Source organism: Populus nigra, chromosome 7 (genome assembly GCF_951802175.1).
Source record: "Populus nigra chromosome 7, ddPopNigr1.1, whole genome shotgun sequence".
Classification (NCBI taxonomy): Eukaryota; Viridiplantae; Streptophyta; class Magnoliopsida; order Malpighiales; family Salicaceae; genus Populus; species Populus nigra.
In genome coordinates, this window is record NC_084858.1 from 20,803,349 (window position 1) to 20,824,258 (window position 20,910).

Below are 20,910 nucleotides of genomic sequence, written 5' to 3' on the forward strand. Positions count from 1 at the left end.
CCTATAAAAAAGTAAATATAAACAAAATTATAAAGTTTAATTTTGAATCAACCTAATATTAAAAGATGAAAGTGAAAAAAAAAATCCAATTAAATAACAGACCATAAAAAACCTTAGTCAACCCGATTAACCAGCAAAACTCGTAATTTGGATCATAAAAACATTATAACCTCATAGAAAGAAAATGAAAAAATATTTTTGAAGACCAATTCTCAATTATTCCATTGTTAAAAGATGGATTTGAGAAAATAAATTAATAAAAAAAAGACTAAAAAAATTACCTAAATCAACATGGTTAATTCATAAAACTCACAACCCAAGTCATGAGACCATGATAACCTCATAAAAAATTAAAAACAATTATAAAACTCAATTCTCAATCAACTTAATGTTGAATGATTAAGTTGAGAAATAAATTAATTAAAAAAAGAAAAAAAATAATGACTTGGGTCAACACGCCGTAAAATTTATAACCTGAGTCATAAGATTAAGATAACTCTATAAAAAATAAATCAAAATAAATTATGAAGTCTCGTACCTAGTAAACCTAATGAATGATAAAATTAAAAAAAAAAAATTCAAAATTAAAAACAAAGAGTCATAAAAAATTTTGAGGACCAAAATTAAAAAGGGCTTGGGTTTTCATTGTTAATTGCTATATTGAAAATTCAATTCCTTTTAACATATGTTATCATAAATTGATATAGGTTCATTTAAAAAAAACACTATAAATGTTTTACGAGTACATGGGTGGTTCCTTGTCTCGTCTCAGTAAAAATGGTCCTCCTAAAGAGTTCGTCTCGCCCAGCTAGCACTAGCCCCATACCCCAAAAGTTGAACTCCGAACTTCTATGCCCGAAGTTCCGTGAATCACTCAGCATCGAGCTTCTAACCCATAATCCAGTCCAGAGAGCTTCTCTCTCGGGTGATAGCCGGCCCTAAACTTTCTATCTGTCTTTTGTTTTCTTTTGCTGCCACTTAAAAGACAGCCCCCTTCTTTTTATACGTGTGATTTACATTTTAAGCTTTAAATGGTATATCTGAAATAATATTTTATCCTATCTGCTATTAAAATACATGAATTAATATAAAGTTGAGTTTGAAAACCCCATAATTTTATTTGGATTCTAATTATTATTTTTTTCGTGCTATGATACAAGTTAAATTAGATATTTTTTTTTAAATATTAAAAAAATATTTTTATTATTTAGTATTTTTATTAAACTTGATTTACGGAGTGAATTTGGAATTCTTCTTCCTTGACTCATTACCTAAATTAATTTTATAAGAATTTTCTTAGACCCAGTGATCCAACTTAATAGGTTCAAAGAAAATAGAACTATGTACTTGAGGGCCTAGCTGTTGTGGTCAATTGTGTGACTTTTTCCCCCCCGTTCCGGGTTCGACCCTCTATGTGCACGTCTGTCACCCCCGCGGTGCCTAACCTATCCCTGGGCTTGCAGGATGTCCAGTGGGCCGTGGGGAATAGTCGTGGTGCGCACAAGCTGGCCCGGACACCCCACGTGAATAAAAAAAAAAAGAAAAAGAAAATAGGACTATAAATAAAAGCCTGGAATGTTACATGGATTCTAAATTTATCTAACTAACAATGAGTAAAAATTTGATAAAAAAATATTAAACCAAGTTGGTTAAAATTTTTAAATTTTTTTAAAATATATTTTTTATATATTTAAATTGTTTTAATGTGCTGATATCAAAAATAAATTTTAAAAATTAATAAAAAATATTATTTTGATGTATTTTTTACCAAAAAATATTTTAAAAAATAACCGTTACCTCACTTTCCATCACCCCATTATAATATTATAAAATGCTTTTATTCCGGCAATCAAAAAAAATAAAAATAAAATAAAGGAAAAGGCAAACACTTCAAGCATTGCAATGCAAGAGAATAGTCCTGAGATACAGAACAAATTATAGCATGCTTAACGGTGGACCCTCCATCCGCAAACTCTACCGAGGGTAGAGCTCAGAGATTGAAGCCTCATTGATTGAAAATGGGACAGATGCACTTCGGGATTGATCAGACTCGGTCCAAGTTGATGATGTCCCAGGCAGTACCGTACCGCGAGCAAAAAATGCAGGCTTCTGAGGTACTGGAAGAGTGACGGAGTAAGAACTTAGCATGATAACAACTGAAGCCATGTTTGGTCTATCAAGTGCATTTTCCTGCACACATAGTAAACCAACGTGGATACATCTCAACATTTCATTTCTTGAGCCAGCCCTTAATGTCGCATCTATCAGCTTATCTAAATTTGGTCCGCTATTCCAATTTTCCCACGTCTGCAAAATTTTAAGAAAAGAACAGCAGAGTGTTAGAAGGAAAGTGCTTAGCTCGATGTCTTTCCTGGCAATCTGGATCAAGAAAAATGCAAGTCAGACAGTATCATACTCACATATGTCAGAAGGTCTTCCATCTCCCCCTCATTGATAAAAGTTCTTTTTCTACCACTTACAATTTCCAAAACAAGCACACCAAAGCTAAAGATATCCGATTTGACAGAGAAGTGTCCGCGCATTACATACTCTGGAGGCATGTATCCACTGCAAATAATAATTTGTTATTGCATTCTTTTAGTTGAAGTCAAATAGAAAGAAAATTAACCAAAGGAACTTTGGTATTCCCTGATTTCTGATAAACACTTACAAGGTTCCAACAACTCTGCTTGTACTTTCTTGGGTTTGATCCCCTGCAAACAGCCTTGCCATGCCAAAGTCTGATATCTTAGCATTCATTTCTGCATCTAACAAAATGTTACTAGGTTTCAGGTCACGGTGAATGATCCGGAGACGAGAATCTTCATGAAGGTAAAGAAGTCCTCGAGAAATGCCTTCTATGATCTTGTAACGTCGTTCCCAGTCCAATTGTGAACGCTTGGTTTGATCTAAAAATTCAGTAAACTATGGCAGTTAGATGAATCGAAAAGTACTATGCTTTAATAAAGGAACTGCTGGTTTATGCTTTGTTTGCAGGAATTAGTTCTTTCTCTTTTTTCTATTTTTAGACAGTAATCTCCATCGAAATGTTTTGGAAGAGGAGGCATGGCCGCACCGAAAATGAAGTTGTTGAGGCTTGAGTTAGGCATAAACTCGTAGATAAGAAGCCTTTCCTCTTGCTCAAAGCAAAAGCCTAGGAGCCTAACCAAATTCTTGTGCTGAAGTTTGGCCACCAGCAGGACTTCATTCTTGAATTCTTGTTCTCCTTGCGTGGAATCCCTAGATAGTCTCTTCACGGCTATGTATTGTCCGTTGGGAAGGGTACCCTGAAAGCAACAAGGGTGTTAGGAGTTATGACCACAACCATGTAGGAATGCTTGAAACTAACCTTCCAAGAATTCGATTCTCATTAGTTAGGAAAATAAATATAGTAAAAACATCAATATCTCTAGCATATATATATATATATATATATATATATATATATTAACACAGTCAACTCATTTTTGATGGATGCTAATTGATATATAACATTTTGATATTCTGTACCTTGTACACAGAACCAAATCCACCCTGTCCAAGCTTATTAACTTCAGAAAAATTATATGTTGCAAGGTGAATGATTTCTAAGTTATATTGCAAGGATTCCACTCTGGTAATTTCATCATCCACTGATCCACCTGAAGCAGCAAGTAGGAGAGAAAAAAAAAACTATTGAATTGAACCAGATTCTTATGTGGCGTAAACTTAAGCAGTTACTGAATTGAACAAAGGAATTGAATATTCAGAAATCAATCTTCAACAGCCCAGGGAAAAACTTGCTCTGAAATGCCAAAAACAATATTCAATATATAGTCCAAGACCTAATGGGCTTCCAGATGAACAAAAAAGAAAAATTATGTCTTACTTTTAACTTTCTCTCTTGATTTCCTCTTTCCTGAAAACGTGTAGAAGCTGATGATAAGAATCACCATGACAGAAATAACAACTGAAAGAATGATGATGACGATGACTGTATTGTTTTTTCCTGCAAAATCCATGAAATTATCCAGTTATAACATGTCTATTGTCACTTCACAGGAATTAGTCTGATAACTGGAAACAGTATAAGCTAGACATTTTCACAGCATTTTAAAAATTAAGGCAGACAATGATGCTAAAATTTTCAGGATATGTACCTTTCGATGGAGGAGGAGATGGGTCTTCACCTGTTGGGATTTCATAGAATTGGTTAATCTCGTACCTAAAATTACAGCTTGGATAAATGACTCTTCCTCCTTGACTTTCCTGACAACATTGTCCAACACGTGCGGAAGCATTTCGGAGGCAGGAACTGCATTCTGTCTGTGACAAATCAGGAGTGCACTGCGAAAGTGCATATATAGTCTGAAAGTTTGGTGCACTGATTTTTCCCGTTGCATACTTACGACGAGAATCACCAGCTGCAGCTTCATCTTGTAGGCTATCCAACAAGCTATTCAAAGACCTGTTGAATCCTTTTTCGTCTGAGACATTTGTTAAGCTGTGCACGAAAAAGTATGGCGCAACTTCATTGAGGCCAAATATGTAACGGCTTGCGTATCGTAATATACAATTGTCCAAACCTATGATAGCCTCCTTTTCAGTTGGACAGCGTGCAGTTAGTACCCGGCTAGAATAATTGAGGCAGTCGCGGCAAGCATCAGGCTTGACATCTCCTCGACAGAGTCCAATTGCATAAACCTTGTTAGAACTTTCTCCGTAAGAGAAATTGTAAAACCCGTAATCGATTTCTGTGTTACTGTAAACAGAGTTGAGTAGGTACTTGAGATTAGCCTGGTAGGTGCTATTTTCTGTGTAGTTACCGTTCTCTGCTACACAAAGTTGAAAGTTGATATCAGGCTGAGCAGTAATGGGAACAATAAAATGCATGAAAATGGGACAAAGAAGGAAAAGCATTTGCAAAAAAGCCATAAGCTTAATGATACGCTCACTCTTCCTTTGCAAACTTGTCTACGATGCTAAGAATCTCCGAATTAAATAAACAAATTTATGGTATGAAGATTGATCGTCTTCTTTGACTTGGTATACGTGGCATATAAACAACATTTTCTTGCAAGTATTCAACCAACTCAGTCTTCCATGAGGAAAAGCAGCTTTGGCCGTTGTCTTCGTCATGCACGCGTGGAATAAATTGAACTTAGTTAATGTGAAAGGATTTGTATCCTAATCTGCTATGTTTCCTTGGATTATATAGATGGCTGATTCTTTCAAGTTCAATCGTCTTTGTGGAAGAAATCACATAATAAATATAAAGGGAAATGTCCACCGTCATGTAAATTTATCTATCCTCCACTTCAGTCCCAAGTTGGTGTTTTTTTTTTAGTTTTTTTGATGATTTTAATGTGTTGATATTAAAATAAAAATATAAAAAAATAATAATTTTAATATATTTTCTACCAAAATATTCTTTTAAGAAATACCTTACATCACACTACAAAAAATAACTAAGTCTATGCGCTTGCCCCTGCGCTGTCTATACAATGTGTAAACAATCTACATGTTGTGGAATAATTCGGTTTAAATTAAATTAAATTGAATGAATTTATTCGTTAAAATGTATAATAAATACAAGAATAGTTATAAGACTCATTACTAAAATTTTCCAATTTTATATCCAACAAGTTTTCATTCAACATATATATATATATATTGAATCGAAGAAATCAACTTATGGCGATACCTATATTTAAGAACCAAGCAATCGAATCATGATATGTGGTGTCCAAGAATTTTCTTCTAACATCAAATAACATGTATGATGAGTAGCTGCGGATAGGTAAATTACTTTGTAATTTTTAGGGGCAAGTTACGAACAAGATGGGGACTTTAATGTAACACACAAAACTTCGTGGGGGCTAACATAAGACCTTATTAAAAAAAACTAAAGTGTAAGGATTGTAATGTAAGACTGCAAAAATTGGAAGGCTGTGGCCCCTCACAACCACCTACACGCCGCCCCCGTCTATAATGTGGACTCGCGGTGGAAAGAAAATATGCGTTGAATTATCTACTAAAATTATACAAGAATTTACCCTTTGTTAATTTTATCCTTAAATCTATCAAACATAAAAATAAATCTATCATTAAAATAATTTACGAATGAATTTATATATTTTTAAAATAGAAAGTAATGAAAAAAAATTGTTCCTTTCACTGCTATGCTGAATGTAGTCTTCAATGGCAATTTTCTTAAAAAAATATATGCAAAAGATATAGTACATTTAATTACACCATGGCTGCTATTATATCAAGAAAGACAGCATCCTTAACCACTTATATATATATATATATATATATATATATATATATATAAAACCTTTTCAATTAGTTATATATCTAACGTTTCAGATTTTTTAAATATAGTAAAGATATGAATTGTTTGTTTAAAACAAGATATGTGAAAAATACATGATATTTTCATGTAATAAATTGTCCTTGTTGATTTGGAAAAACGGTGGATGTCTTCGTCATTGGCTATACGCGTGAAATTGAATGACCTTTTAATAAATTGTCCTTGTTGGTTTTATCTTAAAGACTTTTTGTCTCCTTTGCTTTGGATTCCCGTTTGTAAGGTAATTATTTAATTTAAAAATTTAAATTATTAAGTGAGATTTTAAAATATAATTTATATTATTTTTAATATATTTTTCAAATAAAAATATTTTAAATTTAAAACTTGTATATATATGTCATATTATTTCATACTTAATTTTTATCAAATAAAATAATAAGAATGATAAATTTAATGCCATGTTAAAGAACCTTCCAACTTAAATGTTTAAACTTAGATGAGTTATAAAAAATAATTTATATTATTTTCTAATATAATAAAAAAAAATCACTTGCATGTTTTGTCAATTAAGCACTTTTTTTTTGCATTCATTGCTTGACATTTCAGCATTGAGTCGATTGAAGGCTGCTAGCTTAGAGCTATCAACGATGAAAAGAAATTCTTTTTTCCAAAACGTCATGGGGCCAATTGAAAACGAATTTGAAGTTCGAACACTATGTGTGGTTAATGGGCAAACCGAATTTGACACCAAAAGTGAAAAAAATTGGAGAAAGCTCTGAAATTTCCGAAACCTTTCAAATTTTATTGAGGCACCCTAAGTTAAGGACCTTGCATCTTGGCAAAGGCATGGCTGATTTCCTAGCTGAAGTCATAAGTTTGGCTTTTACTATTGAATGGCACCTTTACTAAGTGACCCAAAACGATCCAGCACATAATCATCGATCAACAGCGACTATAATTTGTGTTCCCATCAAATACAAATCACTGCCAGCCAAAGAATCCAGGCTATAAATCCAAATCGAAGGCCTCTGGCATTGATAAAAGAGAGAAAGAGCACTTGGAGCGTTAAATGTGTTTAATTAGATCAGAAAACAAAGCTTTCTTGACGGTGTAATTTGGCATTAAATGTTTGAATTCAAAATCTTCTTTGAAGAATTTTGACTTGAATACATATTTTTGGGTAATATATAGTAGGGTGCACTAATTGTTTTTAATAAGTTTTATTTATTAAATAAAATGAAAGATTTTAAAATTTATTATATATATTGTGATTATTATAATTATAAAATTGAATGACTAATAAAACACTAATCGTAGTGAATAATCGTTATAAGTATCTCTAGCATTTTCAATTTAGTTATTAATTTCTATTAATCTTTCAGAATTTTTTTTTTTTTTTGCCACATGCTGCTTTCATCCGACCATGCTAATCGTAGTGTAAGGGGGTGTTTGTTATTATGCTGCTTTCACCCGCCGGAAAAACATTTGAGTCAATTGTTGCTTGCATATATTATTTTATTTTTTATTGTATGAAGGAAGCGCCTGATGACCATACTACATACGAACAACAACTGTATTTTTTTTTGCCAAAAAAAGGGTTGCAAAATAAGAAATTGACGTCAGGTAGATGACTTGCTATCAAGCGGCTCATACATGCTGTAAGGACCATAGAAGCAACGCCGGAAAAACATTGGAATTGGTAGGTTGGACTATGCTGGCTGTTTTAGCTGCAAATGGACCAGAAAATGGCGTGTGATTAATTAGAGCATTTCATCATTCCTGAACTAAATTTGGAAGCAGTAAAAAGATATACCATGTTTCTTTACAGAAGAGATTTTTGTAATGATTGTTGCAATTCCTATTTTGTCCGAAGTACTGGCTCTTGGTGCTCCTCTCGTGGCTGCAAGATCATAGAAAGGGTCTCTTTCGTATCGAAAAAGACAGCTAGGTTTGATCACCCTTCCTCCTAGCCTACCCTTACAGCATGTTGGCATCACCTGATGCTGCTAATCCTGGTAGGTTGCCTAACAAGACATTTAGCATCTCATGGAACTGATCATATTCCTTGGTAACATTATTCGTGCTGTACATCCAAAAGTAGCTTTGTTGGTCTTTTGGCAATACGAGGCATTGTAAAACCCGTAATCGATTTTGGTATTGGAAGAGGAAGAGGAGAGAGGGTTACTGAGGTCTGACTTGTAGTTACTACTAAAAGTGACGTTACCATTTTCTGAGCAAATGTGAAACAGTTGTTTTGATTGTGAAACACTGAGGACAAGGAGGAGAACGAAAATGACATAAAAAAAGAGGTAAGTAATTTTGATGGTGGCATTGCCATCGCACAACCTCACTTTCTCTGTGATTTTGATGGGGTAAAAGTGGGTTGGCTTATAGTTTCATGGCACAAGCGGCGAGTGATAAACGATCACAATCACAATGTGAAGTGGTGACTTTCATGTTTGTCCTCTTCCTGACTGCTTTCCTCGGACCAATGATCTCGAGGGCCTAATTTCCTTGGAAAAAATTGTCCCCTACTTTCCATGAAAATCAGATTTTTCAAAAATTCTGCAAAACCTTGTGGAAAATTTAAACACATTGGCCACGGCAAAAAAAAAAAAAAAAAAAAACAATTGACTCTGTCGTATATATAGAACTTCTTTTATGGTTTGAAGACTTGTCTAGTTGAATATTTGTCAAGAAAGAAAAAATTATTTGTCTACTTTCTCATAAAAGTTGGGCCTTCACGATGACCTACAATACTACATTTATTGTGTTGGAAATTCAAAACTTGGATATTGAAGACTTGGAGTAACAAAACCCTATGGTAAATTACAATTACAAAAAATATATATATATATATTAAAAGAAGGTAAATTATTGTTGCCTTCAAATTCAGAATTGTTAGCTTAGTTAGAAAATAACAATTTTTTTTTAATATCAAGTTATGGATAAAAGAAAATTACATTTTAAGAAATAATTAATAATTTTTTATTGATTTCAATTGTTAGGGCTAAATTGATGACAAATTTAAGTAGATTTATTAAAAAAGGAAACAATTAAAAGAAATAGGAGTAAAGTGGAAAGGAAAAAAAAGATGGCAGTTTCAAAATTCATGAGAAAGTTCACTTTGGTTCTTCTGTTTTCTAAGTTATAGATTTTTAGTTTTTTTTTTTTTAATATTCAATTTTAGTCTAAAATTTTATTTTTTTATTTTTTAATATTTGGTTTAAAAGAAGAGATGGAGAGAGTCATCGAATTCATAATTAAAAGAGAGAAAATATCGGTTAATATCAATTCTAACCATGAAAAGTTTGATCTTAGTGTTAATAGGTTTGATTCGATAAGAGGAGTTTTATTAGGGTATTTTTTGGTACTGTCATTATTGAATTTTGGGTTTTTATACTAATCTTAGGGTTATTTAAGGTTATAAATGAGTTTCAAAGGTTTTTGAGTGTTTTCTATTCATTTTAAATAAAATATTTATTGAAAATTAAATTTTAACATAAAATACTCATGTCCCGGCTTTCTAGCAACTCTCTGATAGTTGAAATTTATATCAATAGATAATATATATATAAAAAAAAGTGGATAGTGTGTGTGTGTGTATATATAAAAGAGGCCCAATGGGTGGGTTAAGTCTCGTTGTTTTAATGCTTTAGGCACACATGCTTATGCTATTGCCTGGCCTATTTTTAATTTTTTTTTATTATTTTGATTAAATAGTGTTCAATCAATTTTATTTTTTTCATGAAATTTTATAACACAAGTACCGTATTTCCTAAATAAAATTTGTAATTTACTCTGTTTCAGTACCGTATTTCCTCTGTTTGTAATTTACTCTGTTTCAGTACCGTATTTCCTAAATAAAATTGACGCTTCATTATATTGCCTTATCATTTAATGTAGTACAATTTGAAAATAGGATATTTATCCATGAACTATTCCAACTGGTAGTAGGTTACACTGCATAAAGTTATGCATTTCCAGATTTTGTAGCTAAATTGAACCTTAGTGTTGAATGATCAACTAAGAAGACATAGAATTAATTAAATAAAAATCAATGGAAGTCTGCAATCATAAAATGCTAGAACAAGCAGTCTTCATTGAATTGTTTTGGCAATAGAATATATCATAATGAACCTGGAGGATCATAAGAAAATAATTGCTTGATTTTTAAGACCTTACAGCATTCATAAATTTTCATCTCCAACTCTCTTTATAAACTGACATGCATGCATGTTTTGAAGATTATTTTCTTTGCATTAACGAGGATATAGTTCTGTGATAGACATATCATTCACGGACAAAGGCTTCGACTTGGAAGTAGATCGGTCAGCCTCCAGCTCTGTTGTTGGAAACGTCGGGACGGTCCTGCTTTGCCCAAAGTATGCCGGCTCTCGAGGCAATGGTAGCGTTACAGAGAAACTAGTGAGCATGAGAACTATTGTTGACAACGTGGGTCTATCGTTTGGATCTTCTTGAACACACAATAAGCCAATATGGACGCATCTAGTGATCTCATTTCTGGAGAAAGAATCTCCGAAGCTTGAATCCATTAGTTCCAGTACTGCCCCATTTTTCCATTGTTTCCATGCCTGCAACAATCAGTAGCTATGTATGGAAAATTCTTCTTCCTTTTCTCACCTTTCAAAAATACTCGTTGGTTTTAGCATAAATATAATAAAATTTGTGCAATTAAGTTTCTCTTACATAGCTCACAAGGTCCAGGCCATTGTCTGATTGATAGAAACTGCTGTTCTTTTTGCCACTAATAATCTCGAGTATCAAGACACCGAAACTATACACGTCCGACTTAACGGAGAACTGTCCGTGCATTGCGTACTCTGGAGGCATGTAACCACTAGAGTGCCCACCAATCAGCATAGGATACAGAAACATAACATCAACAATTAATGCCTTCAATATATACTCTAAGATAAGGATTTAATATATGGCAGTGTAGATGAACAAAATATTGCATATAGGCTTTAAAAGTACTTACTATGTTCCAGCGATTTTGCTGGTATTTCCTTGACTTTGATCCCCTCCAAAAATCTTGGCCATACCAAAATCTGCAATCTTGGGGTTCATTTCCCCATCCAACAAAACATTGCTTGCTTTAAGATCACGGTGGATGATTCGGAGACGGGAATCTTCATGAAGATAAAGAAGACCTCGAGCAATCCCCCCTATGATTTTGTAACGACTTGACCAATTCAACAGTCCTTGTTTTGCAGGATCTGCATGAATTTATATAAAAAATTAAATAATCGGATGGAGCTAAGAAAAATAAATAATCAGGATGCATCACACACAAAATATATGTTAATAGAAGCCAAACCAAATAGGAAGTAGTCGAGGCTCTTGTTTGGAACAAATTCATAGATTAATATCTTCTCTTCCCCTTGCAGGCAATAGCCCAACAGCCTGACTAGATTCCTGTGTTGAAGCTTGGCTACCAATACAACCTCATTCTTAAATTCTGCGGCACCTTGTCCAGAATATTTTGATAGCCTCTTCACAGCTATGTGCTGTCCATTAGGAAGTGTTCCCTGAATATAACGGGATGATTATTTAGATTGAATTTAGATTTTAACGACTGAACTCAGGAAAAGTATGTCAGTTTAACTTCTTACCCTGTAGACATCGCCAAATCCACCCTTACCGATCTTGTTCTCTTCAGCAAAATTATTTGTAGCAGCTTCAATGGTTCCCAATTGAAATTGTAATGATTGGACCGAAGTGATTTCATCCCCAACTACAGGAAATGGAAAAAAAGAACAGTTCAAAGCCAGCTGCCGATATAGCAAATTAATTGGACTAACAAAAATAAAATATTGGGTAGATTTCTCTATATGTTTTCTATACCATTTCCCTCTTGAATAGCGTTGTATTCCTTCCTTGCTTTCTTGTGCACATAACAGTAGTATAAGGAGAACAATAGCACCACAAAGGCACTAGTGGGAACTGAAATGTATACAATTGTCCGTGATGAAGCCTTCCTTTCTCCTGCATAAAAATGAACAGTTTTTTGGTAATATGGTAGAAATCATGTCTTAAAAGTGGTACTGAATAAAATCCATACCACTGGGATTTAAAGAGGTTGCTGGTGGTGTTGGCGGAGATGGGGAACTTGCAGGAGGGGGTGGGGATGGCGGAGCAGTGTAGAAAGGGTAAGTTTCAAACCTCATACTGCAACTTGGTGTGAGAACATTACCACCTTGCTTTCCATTGCAGCACGTAGGAATAAAGCTCACGCAACCAGATAAGCATATTCTGCATTGAGATGGAGATATATCGGGAGTGCATTGTACCATTCCATATATTCTGGTAAATGCTGTTCCATTTGTGTCTCCCATTGCAAACAAATTACTAGAAGACGCAGCGCGAGTAATAAGCTGGTTCATCAAGCCTCCCAAATTGGCATTAAATTGATTTCGATCCGTAGCATCTCCAATATCATTCACATTCCACAGCCATGCTCTCGGCGATTCCTCTTTAACAGAGAATATAGAACGGTTGGAGTAACGTAACATGCACCTATCATACCAAATAATTGCTTCTTTGTAATTCGGGCAGCGAATCATGATAGCTTCACTGGTGGTCTTGATGCAACCCTGACATAACTCAGGGGAGTTATCTCCTCTGCACAGGAAGAGCGCATACACTCTATCAGAATTCTGACCGACACTGATGCTGCCAAAATCATCGCTACGAGAGGCATTTTCGTAGAGAGAAGAGAGAGTGACATTGAGGTTTAATGGGAAAGAACTATTCGTAGTATAAGTATAATTACTCGTACATATATGGTATCGATATTCAAATTGTTGGGCTGCGATTAAAGGAATGTACAAGATAACCGTATAGAAAACCGAAAGCCAAATAGAATAGGCCATCCTGTACTCAAGTATGCAATAAATGTGAAAGAGGTTGAGGATTAATGAGTAAAGGTTTCTTTATAGCTGAAAGAATGAAATACTAGCTGAACTTGGCAACATTTAGGAGGTTTAAAGGAAAATGTGAAGCATGAATTCCCTGAAGATCTAAAGTAGTTGTAGTATAATAGGAAAACCAGATGGCCAAAGCGAAAGTGTTTTTCGTTGCCTTAAAAATGAGGGTATTGTCAATCTCTCACAAATCAAGTTCTGTTAGTCTTCTATTTGAAATAGGATAGCAAATGCAGGAATGGAAAAGTAATGGCCTTAATTAGTTGTTTGGTTTTAGGTGAGAAACACAGGGGTTCGTTGAATCTGTAATAGTGACAAGAAAAGCATCAGAGTCAACACGGTGCCCGATCGTAGCGTCTGCCAATTAAAGTTATTGTGGGAATAAGATGAAGAAAAATGCATCAAAAACACCTCCAAGGTAGAGAAAAAGGTGACAATGATCGTAGGGCCTGCAAATTAAAATCATCAGTCAAATAGGGGGCCAGATCGTATGGTCGGCGGATCGATGCGTATAATATCCGCTGAAAACTCTGTAAAGTATCTCAGTAGTCGTGGAAAAGAAGAAGGAAAATGAATCATGAACACCTCTAAAGTAGGGAAACAAACTTAACGCTGGTAGAAAATCAAGCACCAGGAAAGCAACAAGGAAAGTTGACTTCACTGGAATGGGGTACAATTCGGGCTTGTTGGGCATGTGAAACGTGGCCCAACCGAATTCAATCCTTAATTAAGGCTTGGCCCAGTAGCAGCCAGTGATGACATAGATGGGCTTTCTCAATCTTAGGTCATTCATGCCCAATTCTTTAATTTCCTAATGGAAGGCCTAGTGGGCCTTATCCTTCTCTTCCATTCCAACTTAGAAAGAAGTCAGCATTTCATTTTCATGTTTTTTTTTAATTTGTGTTTTCCATATTTTTTATTTGTGTTTTACATATGCATCATTTTAAAATTAATAATTATATAAATTTTTCAATGATTCTAAAATTTATTTTTATATTTTGATTTAATTTAAAAAAATAACTTAGACATTGTAATGAACAAACACATGTCTACACATACACATGACATTTCCACACCAAGGCCAAAACCATCACGTCTTGAAAACCAAAATCAATTCTAATCCTTCCAATCTCATCATTCCATTCTTTTTAACTCAAAAGTGTGGACCCCATTACTTTTAATTTTCTGCAACCACCAATCAAATAAAAATCATAAAGAATAAGGAACATAAATTCAATAATGTATTAAAAATTGTTCAAGAATTCATTAGGTGGTTAGAGGGGAGCTGAGGCGGTTGGATAAAAAAGATGCATTGGAGGCGCGTGCAAGACACGTGCTAGTGCAGAATAAAATTTTTGGCTCGTCGTTGCATGTGCTGCGCGGGTCTAGGAGGCGTGCCTCCTTTTCGTCTTTGTTTTTGTGTTGGCGGTGCTGTTCATTGCCGCTTACAGAAGGAGATAGGGCGACCTAAAGTTTCGTTCTTCTTTCTCTCTCTAATGTAACAACTTTCTCTTTTTTTTTAAAATAAATTAATAATCAAGGCCGCTATTGTGGTGGTTTGGGTCCTCGATAGGTTATTAAAGCTGTTTTGTTGCTAAGGGTTTCCATCATTATGGCTGGTCGGTGGCTTATGGTGTTGAAGTTGTCGTGAAATTGCCGCGAATGGAGGGAATGTTAGGTTGGTTGCCATTAATGTGCAACAACCCACAATTGCAGCAGCCACCATTGTCAAAGAAGATGGCTGCAATGGTGGGTTGTTGGTGGCAGCCAACAACCATTGTCTAATGTCAAAGTTTGGTAAGTTTGGCAACCACCATTATTGAGAAAAGAACAAGTGGAGCAGCACCATGAAATGCCTATAAATAGAGGCATTATGTGAGAGCAAAATGAGAGAGTTGAGAGATGAAAAGAAGAGCCAAAGATGTGAGAAATGTAGGAGAGAGTGGGCTGCCAAGGCAGCCAGCAGTAGCTGCCATTGCAGCACTGAAAAGAGAGAAATAGAGTGAGGTTGAGAGTTGCCAAAGAGGAGATGATTCCTCCTCCTCTATTGTTGTAAATCTTGTACTCTCCCTATATAATGCAATGACTTCTCCCGTGGATGTAGGCGGTTTTGCCGAACCACGTTAAATAATGTGTCATTGTGCTTAAGCCTCCTATGAGCAAATATCAGTACATCACCGGTCGGAATTCCCAACAGGAAATAGGGATTGCATTACTGGGTTTGTTGGCTGCGATTAGGGAGGAGGAGCTTGAAACTTGGTTGGTGATTAGTGGATGGGTTGTCATGAGGCACTGAAGATGGCGGTAGTGGGAGATATTGTGGTAGAGAAGGTTCCAATGTTTAAATTATTACCTCTTATTTTTTTAATTTTAATCCTCGTTTTTATTTTCTTTTTAATTTTTTCATTGTTTGATTTTAAAAAAAAATCAATGTGAAAACGAAAAGCGAAAGGGTAAAAAATTATAAAAATGTCAATGTGCATTTATTTTTAGGAAATTTTTGCATTTTTTGAATTTTGGAGAACACAATCAACATAAGCGTCAAAGTCAAGTTCCGACAACTAGAAATCCACGTTCATAAAATGCAAGAACAAGCGCTCTCCATTGAATTGTTTTGGGAAGAAAATATATCATAATGAACCCTACCTTACAGCTTTCATAAATTTTCTCCCCCTACCTTCTGTATAAACTAACATGCATGCTGTTTTGAAGATTCATTTCTTTGCATTAACGAGGATATAGTTCTGTGATTGACATATCATTAACGGACAAAGGCTTCGATGTGGAAGTAGATCGGTCAGACTCCAGCCCTATTATTGGTAAGCTCGAGCCCGGCCTGCTTTGCACACAATATGCCGGCTTCCGAGGCAATGGTAGCGTTACAGAGAAACTAGTAAGCATGAGAACTATTGTTGTCAATGTTGGTCTATTTTTTGGATCTTCTTGACCACACAATAAGGCAATATGGAGGCATCTAGTGATCTCATTTCTGGAGTAGGAATCTCCTAAGCTTGCATCCATTAGTTCCAGTGCTGTCCCATTTGTCCATTGTTTCCATGCCTGCAACCATCAATAGCTATGTTCAGAAACATTCTCTTATTCTCCCCGTCGTTGATCTTGGCATGAACAAAATAAAAATGTGTTCAATTAATTTTCTCTTACATAGCGTAGAAGGTCCATGCCATTGTCTGATTGATAGAAACTGCTGTTCTTTTTGCCACTGATAATCTCGAGTATCAAGACACCGAAACTATACACGTCTGACTTGACGGAGTACTGTCCATGCATTGCGTACTCCGGAGACATGTACCCACTAGAGTATATCCAACAATCAGCATCGATTACAGAAAAAGAACATCAACAATTAATCCCTTCAATATATACCATAATTAGCTAATTGAAACTGAATCAGTTTTCCTACTTTCAAATGATTTTGGCATCTTACATGGATTGTCGAATCAAATCTGAAAATTAATGACTTGTAGATTCAGCCTATATCATTTGGTGAAGCAAGGGATTTTTATGAATTAATATTTAGAAGAAAAAGAAAAAGCACAACAATTGATTATCGATATATGTTATTGGTCGAATTTTTTCAACAATAAGGCATGACCTTATATAGTTTTTAACATGAATTTAGGCCTTCAAAGTACTTACAATGTTCCAGCAATTCGGTTTGTAATCCCTTGACTTTGATCCCCTCCAAAAATCTTGGCCATACCAAAATCTGCAATCTTGGGGTTCATTTCCCCATCCAACAAAACATTGCTTGCTTTAAGATCACGGTGGATGATTCGGAGACGGGAATCTTCATGAAGATAAAGAAGACCTCGAGCAATCCCCCCTATGATTTTGTAACGACGTGACCAATTCAACAGTCCTTGTTTTCCAGGATCTTCATGTATTTATCAAAAAAAATAAAAATCAGAATGGAGCTAAGAAAAATAAATAATCAGGATGCATCACACGCAAAATATTGGTTAAGAAAAGTCAAACCAAATAGGAAGTGGTCGAGGCTCTTGTTGGGAACAAACTCATAGATTAGTATCTTCTCTGCCCCTTCCAGGCAATAGCCCTATAGCCTGACTAGGTTTCTATGCTGAAGCTTGGCTATCAACACGACCTCATTCTTAAATTCTGCAGCACCTTGTCCAGAATATTTTGATAGCCTCTTCACAGCTATTTGTTGTCCATGAGGAAGTGTTCCCTGAGAATGCACTTTCATCAATGGCTGAGCAGGCAATTTTTCATAATTTCTTTAATCCTAATGCAACAAGGTCTTTTCTGTTCTTCAAAATTTAAACGCATCACGAATTGCTTACCTTGTAAACCTCACCAAATCCTCCTTCACCCAACTTGTTATCAGGGGAGAAATTGTTTGTGGCAGCTTCTATAGAACTCAAATCAAATTGCAATTGCAAGGACTCCACAGCTGAACTCTCATCTCCAACTGCACAACACAGATAGATCTTCGATTGAGTTTTTGAGAATATTATTATCCAACATCGGCAGTGCACACAACAGAAAATACACTGTTTTGTTCCAATTAGAAAAGATTTCTAATGTTCTTTACCATCTTTTTCTGGGAAGAAAACTCTGTTTTTTCGTGCCCTTCTTCTCAGGAAACTGAACCCCATGCAGAAAAGCGCCATAGAAACAGCAATGGGAATGACAATCACAATTATTGAAACATGGCCTTTTCCTGAATGAAAACAAAAAAGCGTCGTCAATCATATGCAGTGCACAATAATTCAGTCAGATAATTAATTGCTTTATTCTTCACGATATATTTTAAGTTCTAATACATATATTTTTCTTAAAGAAAATGAAATAATAATTTCGGATGTTCAGAAAATAAGAATCACAATTACATATTTTGAGTTTTATTAGCTTCTTTCAAACTAGATTCTCTTGGTGAAAATTTAAAACGAGAGAAAGAGACAGCAATATTGCTATTACTATCAAAAAGTGAGAACAAAAGGCCAAAGGGATTGGTTCAGTGTACTACTCCCTTCCCTAACTTTTTAAATTTGAATCTCGAAACCAACACTCATAAGCATTTATTTTAAAAAAATATATCAGGTCTATATAAAATATATGTGATAAACTGATTCTATAATACTTCAACAATTGAATGGAAAGAACGAAAACTGAAAAAGAAAAGAAAGGACAGGGTTGGATCCCCATTAATTATATTGGTAAGCACAAGCTTTTACTTTATATGAGTTAAAAATCAGAAATGGCAAGAAAAAAAATATAAAAATTGATCCGAAGTCTTGGATACTTCTATCCATTGACTATTTTACAATACATGCATAGTTTAAGTATATGTATATTATATTCCTAGTCAAAAAATTAATTATTTTATTCTTCAAAATATATTTTAATAATAATAATAATAATAAATTATTATTATTATTATTAAAGAATAATTTTTAAAAGATAGTAGCATTATTACAATCATAAAGAGAGAAAAACAAATGTTCTTAATTAGACACTGGCTCCAAAGTTCTTTTCTTAAAAAAGGAGTAAATTCTTTTAACCATTATACTAACCTTTTAAAATTAATTAGTACAAACATGCTTTGATGTGTAAAATGTTATAATTCTATGAATTCTCCACCCTTGTTTTTAATTAAAAAAATTGGTGTAGTACCCGACAGGAAATATAAACATCGCAAATCTATATTCAAGTTATAATTGTTTGAAAAAAAAAAACTATTTATGTTCACATTTAAAAAAAAATCCAAAGAAAAATCTTAGGAAGGAAATAAATTTTATGTAAGAGATAGAAATGCTCAAATAAATGCAATAAAAAATTCCATGAAATCTTAAATTGAAATATTATCCATTTATCACAGCATGTTTCATCAATAAATCCATTTCCTAATCCTTCTTTGAATAATGTTAGACTATCTGGTGATTTACAAGACCCAGAAGATTGCAAAAAATTAAACAAAATGAATTTTAAGCAATATTTAATCTTTAATTTTTGTCTTCTTAATTATAAAATAATAAATTATTTTTCTAGTGAATTAAAAAAATGTAATTTTTCTTAGAAATATGCCATAAATAAATAATTGGAAAAGGAATTGAATTTAATTTTTTAATCGTTTTTTAAAGTTACAATAAAAAACCTAATACGTCTCTTTTTCTTACAAGTCAAAATTAGCAACAAAAAGATTTGCTTGATCATGAAGGAATGACTACTATAATCAATTGTTTAAATTGAAACCAAATAAAGACTATGTTGGTCCAACTAATTAATTTGGACAGAAAAAAAAATCAAACCATCTTTACCTTTTGGTCTTGTCAATGGAGAGGGAGGAGGTGGTGGTGGCTTTGCCGCAACCGTTGTTATATTATAAAACTTCAAGGTTTCATACCGAATATTACAACTTGGATACAGGACTCTTGCTCCTGCCCTTTGGCTACAACAACTGGGCAAACTAGAAATAGCTATCCTAAGACATCGATTACAATCGGAGCTTGACAAGTCCGGTGTGCACTGAACAAGGCTGTACAAGTTTAGAAACTCATTAAAATATACTTCTATAGCTGCAAACTTTTTAGCTCCTGAAGGAGCACTTGTAGCCTGAGTGGCTGTATCATTCATGGTGGTATCCACTAGCCGGTTAAAACGTTCAGGTTCGTATGCGATATTCTGAGTGTTAACCAAGGTCACTCCTGGGTCTTGGTCCATGGTAGAGAAAAAAGCCCTGTTTGAGTAGCGCAAGAGGCACAAATCGTACCATAAAATGACCACTTTTTCAACTGGGCAACGTTGGATTGCCTCTTCGACAGCGAAGGCGACGCAATTCTGGCAAGCATTTTTGTTAACGTCGCCACGGCAAAGAAACAGGCCATAAACATCATCAGGGTCCAGCCCTATAGAGGAGTTGTAGAATCCATTAAGATTATTGCGGGTTGCATTGGACACAAGTGAAGAAAGAAGGAGATTTAAATTGGCTTGGTAAGTGCTGTTTCCCGTGTAAGTTGTCTCGTTACTGCGTGAATGATAGAGGTAAGAAGGATCCTGTGATTTAGTGATAGTAGCAAGGCTAAGCAAGGAGAGCAGAGCTATGAAGAAATTGAGAGACTTCATTTTTGGTGATCAAGTTTTCTAGCTAGCAGCTCTTATTTTCGCTACTAGCCCTGCGAATATGTGAAGATTTAAGTCAATGAAGTAAATAAAGCTTGCATTCACTGTAAAAATAGGTACGAGCTAAAGGTCTCGATCAACTTTCTAAACTACTCCATTGCTGTGCAGAACTGACTCATCTAAAATTCAATGAGAATATGGAAAAAAAATATGGAAGAATCCTAATCAAATTAATTTGTGGAAATTTGTTACGTGAAAACTGTTGGCAACAAAAGTGCTAAAGGAGACACAAGTATTCAACGTGTACGGAGAGTCATTATGAATCACTGTTCTTTGCTGCGTTTCTCTCTGCTTTCCTTGTGTGTGAACATTTCTTTGAATTTTCTACAAAACGTTTTTTAGACGACAGGATTTACATTTGCAATTATCTGTCAATTAGAGTTTTGAGATACTTCTAGTTTTTTTTTTAGATAATAGTCTATAGTATTATTAAGAAAATGGCTAAAAAAATAATAGCCTAGCTTACAGAAGTTCTAGCTGCAAAGGAAAGAAAAAGAAAGTAGACAA

The 20,910-nt window shown here is 34.5% G+C and overlaps 2 protein-coding genes and 1 pseudogene across 3 annotated transcripts; all 3 read right to left on the bottom strand.

The window, feature by feature from the left end:
• Positions 1-1,812: 1,812 nt before the first annotated feature.
• Positions 1,813-4,961, bottom strand: LOC133699710 (cysteine-rich receptor-like protein kinase 44). Its single transcript, XM_062123094.1, has 7 exons — positions 4,140-4,961; positions 3,869-3,988; positions 3,511-3,641; positions 3,077-3,287; positions 2,672-2,909; positions 2,421-2,568; positions 1,813-2,307 (listed from the first exon to the last, which is right to left on the bottom strand). Exons 1-7 carry the CDS (start codon positions 4,912-4,914, stop codon positions 1,975-1,977), a joined length of 1,956 nt encoding a protein of 651 aa, XP_061979078.1. The 5' UTR covers positions 4,915-4,961; the 3' UTR covers positions 1,813-1,974.
• Positions 4,962-10,377: 5,416 nt separating this feature from the next.
• Positions 10,378-13,498, bottom strand: LOC133698735 (cysteine-rich receptor-like protein kinase 10). Of its 2 annotated transcripts, none has more exons than XM_062121770.1 (7): positions 12,381-13,498; positions 12,164-12,304; positions 11,932-12,053; positions 11,637-11,847; positions 11,298-11,535; positions 11,006-11,156; positions 10,378-10,906 (listed from the first exon to the last, which is right to left on the bottom strand). In XM_062121770.1, the coding sequence occupies exons 1-7, from the start codon at positions 13,189-13,191 to the stop codon at positions 10,814-10,816; spliced, it is 1,767 nt and encodes a 588-aa protein (XP_061977754.1). In that variant the 5' UTR covers positions 13,192-13,498; the 3' UTR covers positions 10,378-10,813. The 2 variants fall into 2 exon arrangements, with proteins under 2 accessions (XP_061977754.1, XP_061977753.1); XM_062121769.1 differs by having other exon boundaries at positions 10,378-10,890; positions 12,381-13,493.
• A 2,394-nt stretch (positions 13,499-15,892) lies between these two features.
• Positions 15,893-20,346, bottom strand: LOC133698736 (cysteine-rich receptor-like protein kinase 10; annotated as a pseudogene).
• Between the last annotated feature and the right edge of the window lie 564 nt (positions 20,347-20,910).

Bases quoted from the DNA above. Each gene is read 5' to 3' on its own strand.
- LOC133699710 (XM_062123094.1), bottom strand. From the start codon at position 4,914: ATGGCTTTTTTGCAAATGCTTTTCCTTCTTTGTCCCATTTTCATGCAT. The intron at 3,642-3,868 runs GTAAGACATAAT...TTGCTGCTTCAG, and splicing joins ATCAAGAGAGAAAGTTAAAA to GTGGATCAGTGGATGATGAA. The intron at 2,308-2,420 runs GTGAGTATGATA...AAAATTTTGCAG, and splicing joins TGGAAGACCTTCTGACATAT to ACGTGGGAAAATTGGAATAG.
- LOC133698735 (XM_062121769.1), bottom strand. From the start codon at position 13,191: ATGGCCTATTCTATTTGGCTTTCGGTTTTCTATACGGTTATCTTGTAC. The intron at 12,305-12,380 runs GTATGGATTTTA...ATTTTTATGCAG, and splicing joins AACCTCTTTAAATCCCAGTG to GAGAAAGGAAGGCTTCATCA. The intron at 11,536-11,636 runs GTTTGGCTTCTA...AAATTCATGCAG, and splicing joins CCTCGACTACTTCCTATTTG to ATCCTGCAAAACAAGGACTG.